General features: G+C 40.5%; 2 protein-coding genes across 2 annotated transcripts; both read right to left on the bottom strand.

Annotated features, from left to right (window-relative positions):
- Positions 1-376: 376 nt before the first annotated feature.
- LOC145030336 (uncharacterized) lies at positions 377-973 on the bottom strand. Its single transcript, XM_078978719.1, has one exon. The coding sequence runs from the start codon at positions 971-973 to the stop codon at positions 377-379; it is 597 nt and encodes a 198-aa protein (XP_078834845.1).
- A 2946-nt stretch (positions 974-3919) lies between these two features.
- LOC145030335 (glutathione S-transferase T2-like) lies at positions 3920-4775 on the bottom strand. Its single transcript, XM_078978718.1, has 2 exons — positions 4664-4775; positions 3920-4476 (listed from the first exon to the last, which is right to left on the bottom strand). Exons 1-2 carry the CDS (start codon positions 4773-4775, stop codon positions 3920-3922), a joined length of 669 nt encoding a protein of 222 aa, XP_078834844.1.
- Between the last annotated feature and the right edge of the window lie 16438 nt (positions 4776-21213).

Here is a 21213-nt window from a genome sequence, read left to right as displayed (position 1 = left end):
GATTGGTGAGGGTGTTTTGGGTATCGAGGATGATTGTTTTGAGGATTGAAGTTTCAGTTAAAGGGTGGCTTAGTGAACTGTTGATTTTTACGAAAGGAGGTTGGAGGTAATCGATTGAATTGTTGACTAACAAGAGCATTATCATTTTGGAATTCCTCTTCATCATCATACTCTGTGTCAACTTCGTAAGACTACGGTGAGTTTTCATAGGAGAGAGAGTAAGGTTGAGGAGTTACGTTTTGTGGAGTTTGGGCCATAAGAGCAAGTGGCCCTACGAAGTCAGCATAATCCTTAAGCACGGTTGACTCTTGTGCTTACAGTTCTCCATACAGTTTGAAAAGAGAGAGTGAGTGACTCTTACTGTCACATTGGACTATCATCTTTGCGGTAGTCCAGTATTTCCCCAAACCATTAAGAAACTGGAGATTGGTTTCATGGTTGCTGCGGACCTGCCAGTGCTTGACAACTTTGTAACAATGAGGTTGAATCTTTTGAAGGAATCCTCAAGGCTTTCACCAACATGAGCTTTGAAGTTATTGAACTCGTCGAGTGCGGTGGTGAGCTTCTTATCTTGTGCCTGCTCCAAACCTTCATACAGATTTTTTAGAACTTCCCAGATCTCTTTGGATGATTTGCAATTGATGATAATGTCAAAGTTGTCAGGAGCAACTTCGCAGGATATTTCATAAAAATCAATTGCATCATTTTCTATTTTATTGAGATCATCCTTAGTGGGACGATTCATGGCAGGTTGACCTTCTCCAAGTCTGGCTTGAGCATCGTCGACTTGAACTGGAGTAAGAATAGGGACACGAGGTCCTTCTTCTACACATCTCCACACATCTCGTCCAAGTCTTCTTAAATACCTCTCCATCCGTTGGGACCAGTGATGATACTCATTTTCCACCAGCATTGGAGCTCTATTCGAACCTCCAACACTATTGGAAATGTTAAGAGATAATGTTTGTGCCATATTTCCTTGTTTTTTGATTTTTTTTATTTTTTATTTAAGAAAAATGAGCTTTAGTGGTATAGAAGGCTTTTCAAAATCACAGTTTCGTTCAAAAAGCATCCACTTTTTGCTCTAATACCAATTGTTGAGAGAAAAACTTTTGAGAAACACACTTGAACAAACGTTAGAACAAGTTATATAATGTGGAATAAGTTTAACTCAAATGATCATAAAGCTCAACAATAATAAGAAGTTAAAGTTATAAAGTTAGATAATTAGATGTGGAAATATAATGACAAAAATGTAAGGAAATATAAATGACAAGAAGTATTATATCAAGTAAACACTAAGCTGATTCTTCACAAGGGTTGCAATCAAACCAAGTTAGTAAGTGTGATCAGCTTAAAGTGATTAAGTCAAGAATGGCTTGCTCCGAATGAGAGTTTGAGAGTTTGATCTTAATGTATGAATGAAGTTCAGTAAGATCTTGAGAGTGAGAGAGAGTAATAAGAAAAGAGATGTAACAGATATGTATTTCATTTGAAGCAGAACACTCTATTTATAGAGTTTCGAGAACATACAAGGGGAATAAACAAAGACTATAATTCAAAAGAAGTGTCCATGCAAGGTACACTGGACAATACATTGTAAATACATAAGTTAAAAACTAAGTCTTTTTTCAGATGAGATAGTTGCGGATGGCTTCAACTCTTCTCGTTGCGCTAGCAAAAACAAAGTTGCGGTAGGAGGAGGACTTCAGATAGAGGTTTAAGATGATCACTTTCTTGATTCAACAATGGACCAAATCTCCAGGTAAGTGCCAATCACGTGGACCAGAATAGTAATTTCATTTTCATTTTAATAACATGTGTGTTACTATTATCCTTTGAATGTAAGAAACTCCAACAAACAATCTTTCATAACTTGGTCGATTGTGAAGTAAAATGTGTTAGATAATTGTAGGACCAATCTATAAATGCATATATATATATTGTTATCATTTAATTTTAGAAATATTATGCTAAGATAAGATTGATGCATGACCAATATTCACTTACCATTTGTGGCTTGAGTTCCTGGTTTGACTCAATATCCTCAAGATCCATTCGATCTCACACATTAGGGTCGATCTCCATCTGTATATACATGTGATGATGAGCATATCAAGAGACAATAAATTACACAAAGAAATTCGTTTTAGGGTTTGCTAAAGGGTTTTAGAGGTAATCTTGAGATCAATTGGAAACTCAAGTCTCTTCATCAGATCCAAATGCTTCAGTGGAAGCAAATACACATTCTACTTCTTCTGTTTAATTTCTTTTATACAGATTCAAGTATGACGTCTAACTTCTAAGCTTCCGCATATAAAGATTAAGTTATCAAAATAACCAACAATTGGTATAGAGTCTACTCGAATTTTTACTAGAAAATTTTGATAAGTATCTTGTTTACACGCACATGTTTTCTCCTCATTGCCACAAAATTGTTTTATGTGTTTTTTTTCTTCCTCGACGCACAATGAGAAAAGAAGAGCATTTTATATATTTTTCTTGTTTTTGTAATATTTTAAGAACATGTTGTGTTCAAAGGTTTAATCTTTGACAATAACCGGTACACACTTTTCAGTCAAGGAGTTGTTATTTGAATCGTGTGACATAAGTCGTCTATTCTTTGTTTAGTATTTATTTGTATTTGAAGTTGCCAAATAGATACAATCATGAAAGGCTATACTTGATATTATTATTATTATTATTATTATTATACCGATGTGTGTATAAAAATGTATACATAAATTACTCTAATATGAATGATTTATGACCACACACTTTACTATTCTCCTTTGAATGTAAGCAACACCAACAAACAACCCGTCATAACTTGGTCGATTGATTCTACGAGAGTCAAGAAGATCCTACCCAACCAAAACAATAAGAAGTAGAGGGTAACTGAAATAAAGTAGAACAGTGATAAATTAAAGTCAAATTGTGAAGTAAAAGGTGATTGATGATGGATGTAACTTTCAACATTTGCAAAGATTGAACCTGATCATATGATGGTGATTGTGGTAATGAATGTAGCACCCAACATTTAGATAGAACATGATAATAGTGATGAATTACAATAAATAAAGGAAAAAATATATTTCAAATAATGGTATGCACTTTCGTCATAATTTAGAGGCATTTTGTCATTCATATCGATATACTCTTGATTTAAATTGTTTTTTTAAGGTATCGATTCACTTATATAGTTTTCATGACTTTTTACGGGTTTATTTTTTTTATGTTTTTTTAATTTTTTTATAAGACCACGATAATAAATAAATAAGGCTGGAGGGAGTGGTGCCATCGAAACCGCACTTCCTCCCTCACCACGTAAGCGTCACGTCACAGTTTACCACTTGAGTGTGGTTTCTTGCCACACCAAGGGTGTGGTGCCACAGTTTTAGTTTTATTTTTTTTTGTTTTTTTTGTTAACTATTTTAATTTAATAAAACTTATTTTTTAATAAAAAAAAACATAATTTTAAAAACATAATGTTCATTAATTAAAAATACAAATACCATACATTGTCTAATTTAAAAAAAAAAAAAAAAAAAACCTAAAAATTTAGAAAAACAAAGTAGAAACAAAAAACCGACAACTTTAAAAAAAAACACACAAGAAACCATTAAAAACTTGAAAAAAAAAAAACTAGAAATTAGCCACGATTCATGTAACGGTTTTTCACTTCCTCCTTCATCGCCAAAACCACTTCAAGCTCCGCCCCGGTCATATTCGACGTGTCCATTGCTAGTATTCGCATGTCGCTCTCCCTTTGTTTCCGAAGCTCTCTTTCAGAAGCAATTTTCAAAATCTTATCCATTCTCTCTTTTATATCCTTCATGTCGGTTCCCATTTCTTTCAAATCATCTGAATCCGACGTTTTGCCTTTGCCTTTGCTTTTTGATTTGTCTCTTCCCAATGGTCAAGAAGGTGGTGAAACTGGAACATGTTCATCTTCGTTCAGATCAAACTGAACACGAGCATCTGATGTAGTGTGGTCGGACTCAGTTGTTCTGCTGCGTTTTGACCCACTGTCGATATGTTGGTAAGATGTTTTGCTACTCAGCCATTTCCTGTTATCTTTCAAAAAATTCCAAACTTCAAGAAACTTGAAAGCCTTCAGATTTTCTTTTTGATACACTTTCAAGGCTTTCTGCAAAATGACTTCATCACTTTCTCCACTTTTCCATTGACGTTTCATGTTGTTCCACAAGTCATTAAACAACATGACTTCCTTGTTCATCTTCCCCCATTTGGAGTACACTTGATGTTTTGAACGGTATTCTCCACGACTCATTCCTTTATGGAACCTGTGTAAAACGCGAATCCAAAAGCGGTCATGTTTTTGGTCTTTTCCAACCGTCGCATCTTCTGAAATATCGATCCAAGATTGTGCCAACACCAACACTTCCAAAGGTTCCCAACATCTAGCCTCCGCCTTCTCTTTTCTTTTATTCGTTGCTCGAGTCGGCTGAGTTTCTGTAACGAATTCTGGTTCAGAATCAGAAACATACAGAAACGACCGTTTCTGGTTGTGTTTGTGTTTGTTGCACAAACTCGGGTTGGGACAAAAAATCAAATGGATTAAAATCCGGGTCGGGTTGTGGTAGTGGTGGTGTTTGTGGATGTGGTTTCCCTGGTCGTTGTGGAAAAGAAGGAAACATACCGCCATAGTGGTAATACGGAGGTGAGAAAATCGGTTGATCAAATGAAGGTATTGGGGTGTTGGTGTTTCTGACTGGTGTTTTTTCTTTGCTAGATCTTTTGGAAGAAGACATTTTTTCAAAGAAAATTGGATAAAATGATTGTATTTTTATGTGTTTAAAGGTTGTGTGAATGTAAAAATGGTAACATATGTATATATAGATGGAGTAAAAGGTTAAAAAAAAAAAAAAAAAAAAAAAAAAAAAAAAAAAAAACAATTAAATGGAACGAATCTTTGAACGGTTAAAGGAGCAGCCAATCACAGAATGCGGTCTTCTAGGGCCGTAATGCGGTCTCGACCGCCCCAAACCGCACCCTGGGGGCGGTATTCATGTCCCACGTGGCATGAGTGCGGTTCCAAATCGCATCCCACACCGAAGAGCCTAATTAAATGTTTAGTAAGTCAAGCAAGTCAATATTTATGTCATTACAGCTTTTTATTTGGGTGTACCTTGACTTCAACACCATATCGGTGGAATAATGCTAACTTTTGCAGAAACATAATTTATGGTTTCTTTAAATTCACACATGTTATGATATTGACAAGATGGTCCCTAGAAAATGCACCATTAAAATCGACACCGTACATTTATTATAATTATAGTTTATGGATATTATGATTTATGATACGTTATTCTAATAATGATTTTTTTAACAAAAATCACTTCAAATATATGTATTAAAAATACTCGTTTTAGCATGTGATATGATTTTTTTAGAACGAAATCATTTATATTGTTTGAAAATTTATGTTACGGTTATGGTTGTTACGAAGGCAAAGTAAAATGCGTTCAACAAATAAATGTTTTTGTCCCTGAAAATAATTTGTTTTAAAAAAAGATTGTGTAATCTGATGAATAACATGCAGTCTAATAAATTCATCCCAACAAGAAAAACGGTGACAGGTATGGCCGCCAGCCTTTACTTTTAATGCACACGTCATCCACTGTAATTTTTTACTTGTTAGGTTATCTATGGCGACAAAATCTTTTAAAACAACAATGAATGGTAAAATCCTTAACATGCTACACGTATGATTTTTTTAAGACACACCGGATAGAAAGAGTAGTAACATCGAGGGGCGGAGCTTGAACGAACGATCGACTTGGAGGGCCGAAAGTATTAGAAACAAAAATTAAGGTTTTTATATATGAAAGAAACAAAAGAAAAATCAACAATTAAACACCAAAATTACCTACAATTACTCACCAAAAATACTTAAAATTATTGTTCTTACACATAAAAACAAACCAATTTTTTTCAACAATTAAACACCAAAAATACTTAGAAGAAGAATTACAACTCACCATGCCGACCTTTAAGCTCTTTAAATTCATCAATTACCGATTTCGTATCAATGTTTTCAACAATTTATTTTTCTATGTAAACCACCAAGTTGTTTGTGAGAAAGTCATCTGACATCTTATTGCGAATGCGATTCTTGAATATTTTCATTGCTGAAAATCCTCTCTTTGTTGTTGCGGTAGAAACTGGAAGTGTCAAGATTAACCGAACCACTCTATCAAGCAAATAATATGTCTCACGTTTATGAGTTTTCACAAGACCCTTGTATAGGTCAGCAATAGTTGATACACGACTTAACTTGAGATTCTTTGTCATATCGATATTAAAAATATCTAACTGATATCGTAATTGAATTCTCTCTTGCTCTGTAAAATCTTCAGGATAATACTTCTCAACAAGAAGACAAATCTGATCAGCATTAACTCAAAAGTTTGGGGCCATATTGGGTTCGTTTATTCTTGTGTTTGAATAATCTTATTATGGTGATTAAATAAAGGTGTTTTATTTATACTCAAAAATTTGGGGCCATATAGGATTAGTATTATTCTTGTGTTTCACTTTGCATGTTTTGACTTCCCGAATAATAAGATTATTCAGACCATCCATAGTCGATCATACTTTGGAAATAGGTATAAAAAAAGATTGTCATGAATCCGTTTGTAGATTGTCTAAAGTATTTAGACATAGCACAAGTTTGCTGCAGAGTTTATGAGTGCTGCTGTAAGATTAAAGTATTGGATTAAACCCACGCTCACTTGGATCGCTTCATGGATTTTATCACGAGTGATTGGTAAGACGATAATATCTAATATTCTTGAAACTGAGATTTGTGAGTTGTATTCTGCAAGTCGGTTGCACATTGATAATATGTAAACACACCAGTAACTTGGAGTTATAAAACATATTGTTGTGTGTGATTTAATGAGTAAGTACAAGCGAGCATTTGAGTCGAAGTTTATCCGTTCTTTGTACCCAAAGTGGGATAAAAGCAATATTTATGGGCCCCTCGATGATTTATTGATGACACCCTAAGCGCTTGGCCAAGACGGGACTAAGTTGGTGTATTTAATTATAGTCTGTTGTCAGTCGTCATAAATCAGAAATTGGGAAACAACACATGAACAGAGAGTATGATTAAATCCATGTGTAACACCCCGTTTATTTAATAAATATATAAACAAATTAACAAATGAATCCTAGCCCTAAAATCAATAATTATATCACAAGGTGTTGGTCTCGAGGAGCTAATTGTCACAATCTTAGAGATTGGGGGTTAAAGTGTAAGTTCTGGATTGGTTTTGTAAGTATTTACGAAGGTAGGGACTAAATGGTAACTTCTGGGACTTTATTCGAAGACATTTTGGAGGCTAACGTGCTGTTTGGTAAATTAGGGATCGAAATTGTGAGGAATTATGGAAGCAGTGGTGAAATTGGTAAATTTTGTACCAAAGTTGTAATGGATTTTTGATGTTGGAGTTTAAAGGGTAAATATGGGATTTATTTTGAAAAGGATCCTAAGCGGAGGGACCAAACTTGTAAAATGGACGAATGTTTGATTTGAAGCGGGACTTGAACCCGACATCTCATTCATTCTCGTTTAAAAGCCATCGCTACCAAAACCCTAACCCTAGAAACTAAGTTACAGTCGCCATCTCTCCACCTTATGTCTCCCTCTTCGTTTTCCGGCGTCGCACCACTACCTCTGTTGAGGTCGTCAACCATTAGACATCCTATCATCCTTCGACCTGTCGAAGCTCCGCTCAACTGCCATCTTCAGTCGAAGTCCCAGCCGTCACGCGAGCCTCTCAGTTGCTACCTCTACTCTCCGTTCGTTTTCCGATCAGACGCCGCCGCCAAACAGCCACATCATCGTTGAAATGCAACCTTGCTGCCTGAGAGGTGTGTGCGACCAGAGAAACCGCTGAGACCGGGGTGTAAGATCGGTTCATCATGTGCAGGTCGTGAGCCACCAGAAATGCTGGTAAGTCAACCACAACTCGTCTTCATCTTCTCTCTCTCTCGTTGTTTACAATGGATACGACGTTGGAGACGTTCCTTCCGTCGTCGGTGGTCGTGGGGCTGCTATTTTGCTTATTCCGGTGACACCCGTTGCCTAGGTTGAGGCTGTGGGGGTGTGTGTTTGAGCATTCATGTTGCTGTCAACATTTGTGGTGGGGCATATGTGTTATTTGGCTGGTAATACCCAAGGAAAAACCACCATGGTTGCCAACCATGGTGGTTGCCACCATGTCACCTCTGTCTACCACCACCAGCCACCATGCGGAGGTGGTTGTGTGTGTGAATGGTTGTGTGTATGACTGTATCTTGTAAGGATAATGCTATATAGATCTTTGCTTTCCAGGAACCGGAAGGAAACTCATCCCTACCGCCTGCTAATACCACCATTCGCCACCACTAGGTTGTTGTGTATATGTGTTTGTGTTAGTGTGTGTGTGTGTGTGATTATTTGGGATTTTAGCATTGTAAAATGTAACAAAAAGAAGAAGAATGAAAAGAAAACTGAAAAACCACCACTGTAGGGTGGTGGCTGCCGCCACCGGCCGCTGTGTCGGGTGGCGGTGTGCTTAGTTGTGTTGGGATTGCTTTTTGGATGTTTGGACAAAGGACTAAAACCCTAATGTGTCTATTAAACCTTAATGGGCCCAATGAAGCCCTAATGGACCCAAAAGCCAAAACATGTGACTAATGGGTGTAATAAACCCTAATTCACCTAAGGAAAACCGTAATGGGCTTAATGAGTTGGTTTTGGGCCTATTGGGCTAAGATGGGATTGAAAACCCTAATATTGAATTTATGGGCTTGGACTTATCGGGACCCACATTTGGGCCATTGGTATAGAAGTGTGTATTAAGCCCAATCACACCGTATGACTTATGTAGAAGAATGATGGACTTAATAGATTAAGTCCTTAATGGGTTAAGTGAGAAACACCTAACCCTAATTGTCATTTTATATGAAACCCTAGTTTCATTTGGGTTTATTGTTGGGCCTTGATGATTGGATTTATTGTTGGGCCTTTCTATTGGGTCATCATGGTTGGGTTATTAGTGGGGCATCCAAGAATAATCATATGGATTGGAGTATGTTGATGGGCATAGGGTAAGGCCCATATGAGGACTTGGGCCCAATTTGGAAAACCAGGGCATAGATGGGCCATAGTTTGGGCCTTAATGATTATGTGATATTGGACCATTAGAATGTCAATTGTTGGACTGGAATAAATGGTTGGGCCTTAGAGTGAGACCATGTAAAGGTTTGGGCCCAATTTAGAAAATTAGGCCATATGTTGGGCTTTGACTCATTGGTCCTTGGGCTTGAATAAAGCTAAGTTAGGGGTAAAGTAGTATTTAACCCCAAGTATGTATTTATGTGTTGGAATCCAACTATTAATTGGGTGATGTTTTGATGTTGACAGATTGGGAATCTGTCATCCAATAGTGTGAGGTGAGTTACCTTCTAGTAGGGGTGGGTCAAAGGCACCAATGTCGGCCCACCAGTAGGTGATTATGTTTGAGATGATTGTCTTTGTGATAATTATCTGGTTGTCATTATCTGATATGCTTATTGTGTTGGGATGCCATGAGATATGAGTTAGTAGTAGTAGGGTGCAATAGTCCCCAGTTACCGGTTGAAAGATACCGAAGATGGTTACCGGTTGAAAGATACCGAAGAGGTAGACAAAACCCATGCATGTCTAGCAGTATGTTTATGATATGTTATTGTGTGACCTGTATGGTTTTGATTTGCCATTATGTGAGCAATTTATTTATGATATGATATTATGTGACCAGTATGGTTATGATATGCCGTTATGTGATTCAATATGTTTATGTTATGTTATTATCATGGAACTAATATGTTTATGACCTTTTGTTATGTGATAGTGATATGGGTGAAATAGTCCTCGGATACCAGTTGAAAGATACCGAAGGGGAGGTTAGCTCCCGGTTATCGGTTGAAAGATACTGAAGGGGAGGTTAGCTCTCGTTTATCGGTAGAAAGATACCAAAGGGGAGGTTAGTTCCCAAGTACCGGTTGAACGATACTGAAGGGGAGTCCAACTCCCAGTTATGCAAGACAAATACCGGTTGAAAGATACCGAGGGATAGGCATTATGTGGTATAATGGGCGAACTCACTAAGCTTTGTGTTTACGGTTTTCCGTTTAGGTTTCAGGTACTTCGTATTCAAAGGAAGGGAGCCGGCTCGATCGCAGCGCATCACAACATGTCTTTCGCACACGAGGTCCTTGGGATTGTACTCTGATATGGTTTTATGACACTATGTTTTGATTATTGACACTTTGGTTTTGACATGAGATATTATTATGAATGTTTTTATATTAATGATTTTATGTAATAACTTAATTAAAACGAAATTTTTGGCCTGTATTTTTTGGATGTTACACCATGTCTCAATTCATATGATATCTAGAATGGAGGAATATATGATCCCTTATTTAAAGGACATGTTACTGATAAGATCAGAGCTGATATCATATTTTGGAAGCTACGATTGTTGATTGGGTTTTGAAGTCATATGCAAAATAGTTATTAGACTTATCCAAGTGGGAGACTATTGGATTAAGTGTCTAAGCCCATAACTATTTTGGTATATACTTGACCCAATTGTGAGCATGGTCCTTTTGGGTTGCCTTCACCATATCAACTGATAGGATGAACTAAGGAGAAATAGGATTAATTATGATTTATTAATATATTATGTGAATAATATATTAAAAGAGAAATGATATTGTTTAATTAATATTAGTCAAGAATTAATTTTGTGGATAAAAGAGATTATTTAAATAAAGGGGAATGATATTGTAATTATAAGATAGTTGCATAAATGGGCTAATGGACTCCATAGAAGTTGGAGTGGACGGAATTTATGGGGAACCCCATTAGAATTCGTCCAAGGCTTCTAAGGAGGGAGTCCATGGGCTGCTTGGAACGTAAGCAGTCAAAATAAGGTTTCCGTCTTTATAACCCTAATAGCCTAACTATATAAGGAACTGCTAAGGCCCCGAAAAACATGTGGAAGAAGTCCCTATGGGTTCTTAGAGGTTTTTGGTGCCCCTCTTCCTTCTCCTAAGTTATCTTGTTGCTCATGGTGTTTGTGATTCCATTAGAGGTGCAACATTTTAGGCACTAAGCTTTCAAGAGTCAAGATCAAGGAGATTTGTGATTGTTATTGCTACATAACAATCAAGGTAAGATTTAAACCCTAATTCATATGTTAATTCAATTATTGTATTTAGATATATGTTTTATGAACTTTGGATGATTATTGCATGTTCATTAGACAAACTAGATACAAAGCTTTGAGGTTTGCATGTACACCATAGGATTGATGTTGTGCTCAAAACCTATTAATAACTTCTTTGTTCCAAATCCAATTTCAGTGATCTTTATATGCACGCAAAGGTATTAACAAGCCCCCCAATTCTATCTAATTAATTTTTACTTAACGTATATTGAACTTAATTCATTAATACATGTAAAAAGTCCATAATATCACTTTTTCCCATTTTATCCATTTGGTGCCAAGCACAATGTAGGGGATTAAAACACTTAACCCACTTTATCAACATCTAATAAGGTCCAAACTTTATCCCTTGAAGCCCAAGACCTTTACTTGATCAAATTACGGTCCTCTATCCCAAAACTAAATGTTAGAGAGTTGTTTACATGGCTTTAGCTGTCCAATCTTAAGCTTAGACGTTAAAGGGACTACGTAACATTAATAGCAAGAGATGAGAAGGTTTAAAACTCATTAATCTTAATAGAAAACATTCTATAAATCAAAATCCCACTAAAAAGGGTTTTCGGCGGTTAGAGGGTCGCAAGAGGTAGCTCCTGCCTCCTCATTGGTGTGGAAGGGGTGGGGTGATACTAGGGATGTAGTGAAACTCTTACCTACCTCAGATGTGGCCTGAAACGAGATCTGCATCTGCTTCTTTGACTGAAAACCCTAACTGGACCACCACTTATTCCCACTGTTTTCTTCTTATTTTGAAGCTCAAGAATGGAGGAGAAAGAAGCAAATAAATAAGAGTAGGGTATAGAGGGATTAGGATAAAAGTTCAATATATCATGCCATTTTCACAACCAAAAATTTTCTTTTTATTAAGGTAAAACTTCCCAATTATAATTCCATTATTAAGAAAACCGTTTATTCCAAAATACATTTATAGAAAATTAGAGTAATATAAGAAACGCATAATCCTCAATGTTGTTGATAAGTGTGTACAATCTCCCCTTCGACTTCCCATGATCATTGATAAAACTTGAAAAACATAAACGACTGGGTAAGCACAAAGCTTAGTGAGTTCCCTTAAAATACCACCACAAAAACATATAACAACATGCATACTGGGTCCACAACTAACAGAATGGAATACCCTTGAGTCCTCAGCATAAGTCTGACTTGCCTACCAGCCCACAACTCATGTCTGGCTTACTCCTGAGTCCAGTCCATAAGTCTAGTTTGCCTCTTGGGCTCACAGCTTATGTATGGCTTACTCCCGACCCACAACATAAGTCTGGCTTGCCTTTCAGGCTTGTAGCTTATGTTTGGCTTGCTCTCAAGTTTGTTGGATTCCACACAAAGCAGGACCGCTACTCAACCCACTACCACCATATGTTGACATATAAACAATAAAGGATCAAGTAGGCACATAGTCACAAAGTTCGACCAGGTCATAGTCTCGATAGCTGAGGCTCCCAACGAGTCACCCACTGACTCCCACCAATCCCGGGCTCGGTCCCGTAAACACCCCGCTGCATATCTCACCTTCGACCCCTCGAGGCAGAAGCTAGTCAACTGTGCAGACTCGATGTCTACAATCCATCGCCTGGCAGCAATGGGGTCCTTTACCCCATGGAAATCCGGCGCACCACTGCCCCTGAAGTCCTTGAAGTACAGTGTGCGCGACCCCGACTGGCTAGAAGCCAAATCACTCCTGAATGCCCGCAGGCGATCCTCCATCAACTCCATGATCCCTTCCTTGATCGACCCGAAGATAATGGGAGTCGACTCAAGGATACCCCTGGTGATCTCTGACGCGATGAACTCATGTAGCCCCTCATCTACCGGCTCGGAACCTGATCCCGAACCTGATCCCTCTCCGCCATCCACCGGCCTCGATCGAAGTACCACAATTCTGCAATACATCACAACAATCATTAGATATATTGATGCTTCCTGAGGGATCACAGCTATTTACAAGTTCCCTGGTTTGGTCTTGGCCTTCCTCGGTTCAGGTACGGATCCTCTGCTTTCAGTAGTACGGGCCCATACTACCTTCCACATCTATCCGTACCTTCTTCAAGGACTGCCTCGACTCCACCAGGTTACTTACGCTAAGGCTGGTTACTACTATACTCATCCCAGGCTCGCCCTAAGGAAATCTCCGGCTCTACTCGATCCAGTCCTAAGTTGCTGTAGGCCTCCTCGTAATGCCAATTAACCATCACCTGAATACCATCACATGCGACGAGACTCAGATAATCCTTCGAGTATCCGACTCGTCCCTACAACGGTTGGACTCAAACAAGAGCTGCGCAGTAGGATCAAATCCAGTACTCTAAGATTATTCAACTCTAACCACATATGATGTGACGTATTCGCCTAACGACTAATTCCCATTATTCGGAGTCCCACGTAGCACGAAGCAAGCAGCATTCAGACGAGGGGAAACAACGTCAACCAATTTCGCTCTCATAGAGAGAAACTGGACTAGCACACCGTGCTAACTCATACTACCAGGCACCCCCTATCAGGCTACCCTACTGCTCTTTACTCTATTCTAGCAGGCAATTCTGATATAGGTGGAACACATAAGGTAGGCAGTCAGGCACATAAGGCATCATTCCTAGATCCTTAGTCCTATTCTAGAATGCTGTTCTACAAAAGCAGATAAACATAATCATAAACTTGTATGGGTACTTTGGGGAATACTTACTTGAGCTCGGCCGGTCGCGCACATCACACACACTTTTGTTCATTCTTAAACTCTTTTCTCCATTTAGAAAACATCCTCTCTTTTTTTAAATCTTTTAATCCCTCGATTTGAGTTCAGACACCCCCGAAGGTGAGTCCGAATCCCTCAAACCAGGGCTCTGATACCAACTTGTAACGACCCAATTTTCACATCCAAAAATTTCGTTTTAAAACCTTACTTTAGAAAACATTAATAATTAAAACATTGTTTGATCAAACCACAACACAACGCAAACCATGTTTAAAAGCCAAACCATACAACCCATCAAAATATCAGAGTACAAATCCCAGTGAATCTCGTAAATGCGGAAACCAGAGTGTGTGCATGATGTGCCGCTACCGTGCCAGCTCCTTCCCCTTCGAAGAAGAGGTACCTGAAAACAAAACTGTAAAACGTAAGCACAAAGCTTAGTGAGTTCCCCCACTGTACCACATACCACATAATCACATAACCTACGTAAATTTGTCAGGCATATATGGGTGCCCAACCTACCCCTTCGGTCCTCTCGACCGGATACTGCCTAGCATATCTGGGTGCTGGCCTCCCCTTCGGTCCTTTCGACCGGATACTGCCTAGCATATTTGGGTGCTGGCCTCCCCTTCGGTCCTTTCGACCGGATATTGCCTAGCATATCTGGGTGCTAGCCTCCCCTTCGGTCCTTTCGACCGGATACTGGGGACTATTTCACCCCCTACTACTACCACATAACACATATATCACATAGTCTAGCAACCCTAGATGAATATCACAAAGACAATCATCTAATCACACATCTCCTACTGGTGGGCCGGCATTGTGGCCTTAGACCCACCGCTACTGGAAGGCAACTTACCTCAAAGCAGCTGCTGAACTGATCGGGAACTGACTGACCGCTGCTGCTGCTCCGGAACTCCTCCGACTGCAATTCCCACAACATACTCAATCACATACTGCTAACTGTCCTTTGGGTAAAATGACCATTTTACCCCTGGTCTAGCCCTAAGTCAAAATCAGAGTCAACTTTCAGTTGACCCGACTCGCCGAGTTGGCTCTCCAACTCGCCGAGTCCCTATCCAGATGATTGTCCTGAGTCCTTGATTCTACTCGTCGAGTTAGGCTATGAATCGACGAGTTCTTCTTCTAAACTGACATTGAAGTTCTTCGTCCTACTCGCCGAGTTGTATGAACAACACGTCGAGTTTATCTTCATCCAATGAACACTCATGCTTAGACTCACCGAGTTGTATGAACAACTCGCCGAGTCTGTTCTTGATCTATGAAGATTGCCTTGGACTCGCCGAGCCAGGCCATGACTCGCCGAGTCCTACCATGGGTGAGTTTAGCTTCCAACTCACCGAGTCACCCCCTGTGACTCACTGCTCAAACTCGATACAGCATAAAGGGACCAATTCGGAGACTCGCGAGCAGACTCGCCGAGTCATAAGAACGACTCGCCGAGTTGTCGCCATGCATCCATTAAATACACCGATTTGTTCGATTTCAGTCCATGCCATTCATAGATCTGGGCTTCTAAGACACAAATCACACGTAAAGTTTCCAACTTTACGTGTAGATATTCACCAATATGGATTTTAGTGTTCAAAATGCCTCAAAAGGGTAGATCTAGGATGAACAAGCCACATGGGTCCATAAAGCTAACAGATCTGAGCTCCTGGAGCTCAATCTTGCCTAGATCTAAAGGCTAATCCACTTATTACGAAACATTATGCACAAACAAGCTTGGGGAATTGCTCAAGAGTGTATTAAATGAAATCTTAAGCATAGAAACAGGGGGAAAATGAGATATACCTCAATGAAACAGCTGAAAAACACAATGATGCTTGGATGGCTCTCCTTCCTCTTGGTCTTCTTCCCCTTCTTGCCTCAAAATGTAACATCCCGAAATATCAAGAGTAGAGTTGAAGGGCTAAAAGAGTAAATTGGGAAAGAGTGACTCGGTGAGTCCATGTGCGGACTCGGCGAGTAGAGTCGCGACTTGGTCGCGTGTTAAGTGGCTGACTCGGCGAGTCAGGGTAATGGACTCGGCGAGTAGGCGCTGAGTGGAGAAAACCCTAATTCTCGGGGTTGAGCCTTATATAAAGATCATTATGTTTCCCTCCCAGCCTCTTTATCACCCCTTGAGCTCCAGAAACCCCTAAATCACGAAGAAGCACCATTGTTGGATGGAGTGGAGCTTGGAGAATGTATTTGTGAAGGAATTTTGGGAGATTGAAGGCTTGGAGCGAGGGGCTTTGTTTGAATTCGAGTCTCATTTCAATTAGGGCATTCCTTTGAGGTAATATCTCGTTTTTTTGAGCTGCTATTTCTTAGATGCATCATTTTGGGGATGTTGGAGATCATATCTTTGGATGTATTGGAGTTTAGAGGTTAGATCTGAGGTTGCTACCTCAGATCTGGAAGGGAGAAGGTCTAGAGTGCATGAAAGTCCCTGTTTGTGAGTGGTTGATGGAGTCATCTTGTCCCAAATCCTAGCCCAATGTGCAAACGGCTTAGACCTCTTTGGATTCACGTAAAGTTTGCCACTTTACGTGATGGATGGGTTGTAGGAGGCTAGATCTATGTTTTGGATCAATTGCATGGCTTGGAGTGCTTCTGAATGGATTCAGAACGGTGGTACTCGGCGAGTCACATGGGTAGACTCGACGAGTTGCTTGCAGATGGCCTGGAACTCGACGAGTTGGAAGAACAACTCGAAGAGTAGGTTGAAGATAGCCTTGGACTCGACGAGTCCATTTGGACTCGGCGAGTCTTGTCGAAGAGTCCCAAATATTCTCTGGTAGAGTCGAGAATCGGTGAGTTGAGGGATGACTCGGTGAGTCGAGTGCGAGTAGACTCAGAGTTGTTGGACTCGACGAGTCTTGGGGTGACTCGGCGAGTTAGGTCGCAGATTGAATGAAGTTCTGATTATGGGAACTCGACGAGTCACAGAGTTGACTCGACGAGTAGGGTCAGTCAGGGGTTGACTTAGACTGAGGACTTTGATTTCGACCAAGGGTTGGTCGTTGACTTTTAGGGTTTGGTCAGCGATGTGGCCTTTGGGCCAAGAGAGAGGTAAACTAGTCTTTTACCCATGAGAGGGTGTTATGAGAGGATTTATTCTAGTCTCGAGAGTTATATTCATGAGAATATTTGCTTTACGTGTTAGGCGGTGGCGAGTTTGAGATTCCAGTGTGGGGATATCTGCTTTCTGCTTGCCAGGTGAGTCTTCTCACTATACTTTACCTTGAGTAGGTAACCAGAGTTATGTGTTCAGAGTATTTGTATGCTATATGTACGTGATGTGTTGTACTACATTATTTCTATGTGATTTATGCTGTGCATGTTTATAGAGTTGGAACCGGAAGGTTCCCAGAGTTAGAGCCTGAGGGTTCACAGAGTTTGGGTGCACGGACCCATAGAGTTATAGCCTCGAGTGGCTAATATGTGTTATGTGTGGTATTTTGGGGAACTCACTAAGCTTCGTGCTTACAGTGTTTTGTGTGATTTTTTTTTCAGGTTTCTTTCAGTATCACGGGACGGCACCGGCTTGATTGTACACACCAGAGAAAGAGTCATATTTTGGAGGATCCTGGTTTTCTATGCAAGTGAAAATGGAGTCATGTTTTGTAAATCGACTATGAATGAGATTTTAAACAAGTGTTTCTAAGAATAAAATGATTATTTTAAATGAAAATTTTGTCTTGAAATTTACGGTGTTACAAGTTGGTATCAGAGCCTTGGTTTGAGGGATTCGGATGCGCCTTCGGGTAAATCTGGACTCAAACTGAGGAAGTAAGAAAAGTTTTAAGGAAATAATTTTCTAAAAATGAATAAGGGTTCAAAGAGGAAGCAAGAAAGAGCAGTGTGTACAATCAGCCTGAGCCCGAACGGTGATTTCCCAAAATACCCTTATTTTTTTTGTGTTATGAGATATTTATGATGCACCTTATGAGATAATATTGCATGCTAGAGACAGTCTAGGTATTTCATATGTTAGGACTAGAGTGGCCTGATTTGTGATGCCTTAGTCTAGGACTCGTTGTTATATGTGTTATGCTTTTGAGTATGTGATGAGTGAGAGTATCCAGTTAGAACCCATGAGGGGTAGAGTTACAGAGTTTGGTGGTACTTTCGAGGATGAGCCGAGAAGGTGGAGTTATCAAAGAGAGGGAGTCCTATGTATTCTTCGATGCTCGAATGCTGCTTGCTTTGTGCTTTGTGGAACTCTCGATGATGGGAGTCAGCTACCAAGTGAATATGACGATATTCAGGAGGTAGATGGCTGGCATCATTAGGAGCTCTTCAGCAGCTGATAGCAAAGAAGTGGGAGGACAACGAAAGAGCTTAGGGAGTAACCCGATCCAGGTGAGTGCGCTTGTAGAATAGAGAATTTCGCTGGGGAGCGAGCACGCGCGATGGGATTGGTGAAAGAGCAGGTCGAGCAGCTATTTAAAAGCTCTGGGATGGTCCGTGTGGAAAGTATGGGTAGATGTGGCAGGTAGTATGGGCCCGTACTACTGAAAGCAGAAGACCCATACTTGATACAGGGAGCATTCTGAAGGTTCTAAGGAGCGGATTGAGGAGTGATGTTATGGTTCGGGTACCATACATCAGAGTAGATTGAGGAAGTGATGTTATGGTTCGAGTACCATACATCAGAGCCGATTGAGGAGTGATGTTATGGTTCGGGTACCATACATCAGAGCAGATTGAGGAAGTGATGTTATGGTTCGAGTACCATACATCAGAGCCGATCGAGGAGTGATGTTATGGTTCGGGTACCATATATCAGAGCAGCTTGAGGAAGTGATGTTATGGTTCGGATACCATACATCAGAGCAGATTGAGGAGTGATGTTATGGTCCGGGTTCCATACATCGGAGCGGATGGAGGAGTGATGTTATGGTCCGAATACCATACATCGGAACGAATTGAGGAGTGATGTTATGGTTCGGGTACCATACATCAGAGCAGATTGAGGAAGTGATGTTATGGTTCGAGTACCATACATCAGAGCCGATCGAGGAGTGATGTTATGGTTCGGGTACCATATATCAGAGCAGCTTGAGGAAGTGATGTTATGGTTCGGATACCATACATCAGAGCAGATTGAGGAGTGATGTTATGGTCCGGGTTCCATACATCGGAGCGGATGGAGGAGTGATGTTATGGTCCGAGTACCATACATCGGAACGAATTGAGGAGTGATGTTATGGTCCGGGTACCATACATCGAAGAGGATTGGGGAGTGATGTTATGGTTAGGGTACCATACACCGGGGCATATTGAGAAGAGATGTCATGAAATGAGTACCATGGGTCGTAGTGAAGTATGTTTGTGGTTCTCCAGTTATTCGGTCATGAGTAAGTTCGTTGAGGCGTCCCGTGAGAGGGAGATCGAGAGTCCCTCAGAGTATTTTAGTAAGGAGTCAGTGAGAAGGGAGAATTTCGATCTGTGTTGGGCAATCAGTCGATAAAGGAGATGTCACCTCCTATGATCTGGGAGGTACTGATTATGCTCGTGTGAAATATGAGAAGCATGATGTTTTGGTTTTGGGTTTAGGGGTAAACCCTGCAGGTCGTCATTGATGATGATTTCCCACCAGAGTATCAGGTAGCAGGTGTGCCGCGAGGCAGTGATTTATCATGAGCAGATAGCCAGTTGGGACTAAGATGTGTGAGGACCACACTACACCTATTTGAGAATAGTAGGAGGTATTGTAGTGGTATCAGTGGGGAGTTCAGTCGAGTTCAGCGGTGCAGAGAGTTTTCTATCCATGGGGTGTTGAATCTGGGAGTGAGTACCTGTTCTTGGGATGAACACGGTGTTGGAGTGTTGGTTGATGAGTTGAGGTGAGGGGTACGATATTTTATGGTTCAGTCTATGAGCCAGGAATGTTATCGAGCAGTTGAGCTATTTGGTACTAAATTGGTACGAGATTTGGAACGACTAGAGGCAGACGTGACGAGAAGTTCTTGAGGAGTTCACCAGAGGTTCATAGTATATGAGGTCGATTCATTTCCTTAAGGGGGGGATTATCGGGCGTTGTGTAGCACCTTCCGGGGGCCGGTGCGATTTTGCTGGAGAATATAGTTATGGGTTAGTTGCGTGCTATTTGGTGATGGTTCGAACCCTAAGTGGGGGAGAACCGGGTGCCGTATGTAAGAAAGCAGAGATTTGTCAAGAGCAGTTATAAGTGGAGTATAGAGATATGCGGTAAGAAATCATGAGACCAGAGATGTCGGTGATCGAGGAAAGGGGTCAGAGTGAGTTAATGCGGGAAGTACTTGTTTGAGAAGGATGAATGTCTCCACGACAGGTGTTTTTTAGTCAGGAATCTGGTATTGGTCAGTGTTGGGGCAAGTAGATAAAGAATGATTGGGCAGCCAACTCCCGGGTCAGTATGCGTATCCTTGTTTGGATTTTGAGCGGCGGGAAAAAGGGTTTCGGAGAATTATCAGCGTATTTCGTAGTGTTAGCGTTTCTTCGTATTGCAATTGAGAAATTGAATACACCGAAGTTGCAACTTGAGAAAAATGAAGATTTGGTTATGGGGTTCAGAGGGAATGTATTATTGCATCTATATGGTGCTTGGGGCAGGAGATCTGTGGTTGTGGCGGGATCTTGTGATGTTCGGTGGGGGTGTTCCGAGGTATCCGGGTATTGATATCTTTATTTTGAAGTTATTCGTGAATCTTGAGTTGAGACGACTTGTGGTATATCAGGTATCTATGGATCTAGTGAGAGCCTTCGAGTATGGGCATCCAGGGAGATTACTTGGGAGAGTGGATCTTCGTAAGGGTGGACATCTGTTATGACGATTGCCTCCAGAGTCTGTGATGAATATTCGAGACGAGTATGGGTAGCCGCCTATGATAGTCTGTGGAGCACGAACTAGTGGAGTCAGAGGGTGTTGTGATACTGCGGGGAGCCGTAGTACTCACTAGTCAGAGAGTGTTGTGATACTGCGGGGAGCCGTAGTACTCACTAGTCAGAGGGTGTTGTGATACTGCGGGGAGCCGTAGTACTCACTAGTCAGAGGGTGTTGTGATACCGCGGGGAGACGTAGTGCTCACTAGATGGCAAGAGAGTGTGATGATGGAATGTTCTCCGATCAGTGTATGATGTGGAAGAGTTTTGGGCTTAAGTAGCCCTAGTATTGAGTTTTTGGAGCCTGGATGTTAGACCGGGGGCGAGACTGGG

The sequence above is a fragment of the Lactuca saligna genome, chromosome 2, assembly GCF_052625555.1.
Source record: "Lactuca saligna cultivar CGN05327 chromosome 2, ASM5262555v1, whole genome shotgun sequence".
Taxonomy (NCBI): Eukaryota; Viridiplantae; Streptophyta; class Magnoliopsida; order Asterales; family Asteraceae; genus Lactuca; species Lactuca saligna.
This window is presented reverse-complemented; position numbering and strand designations above follow the sequence as displayed.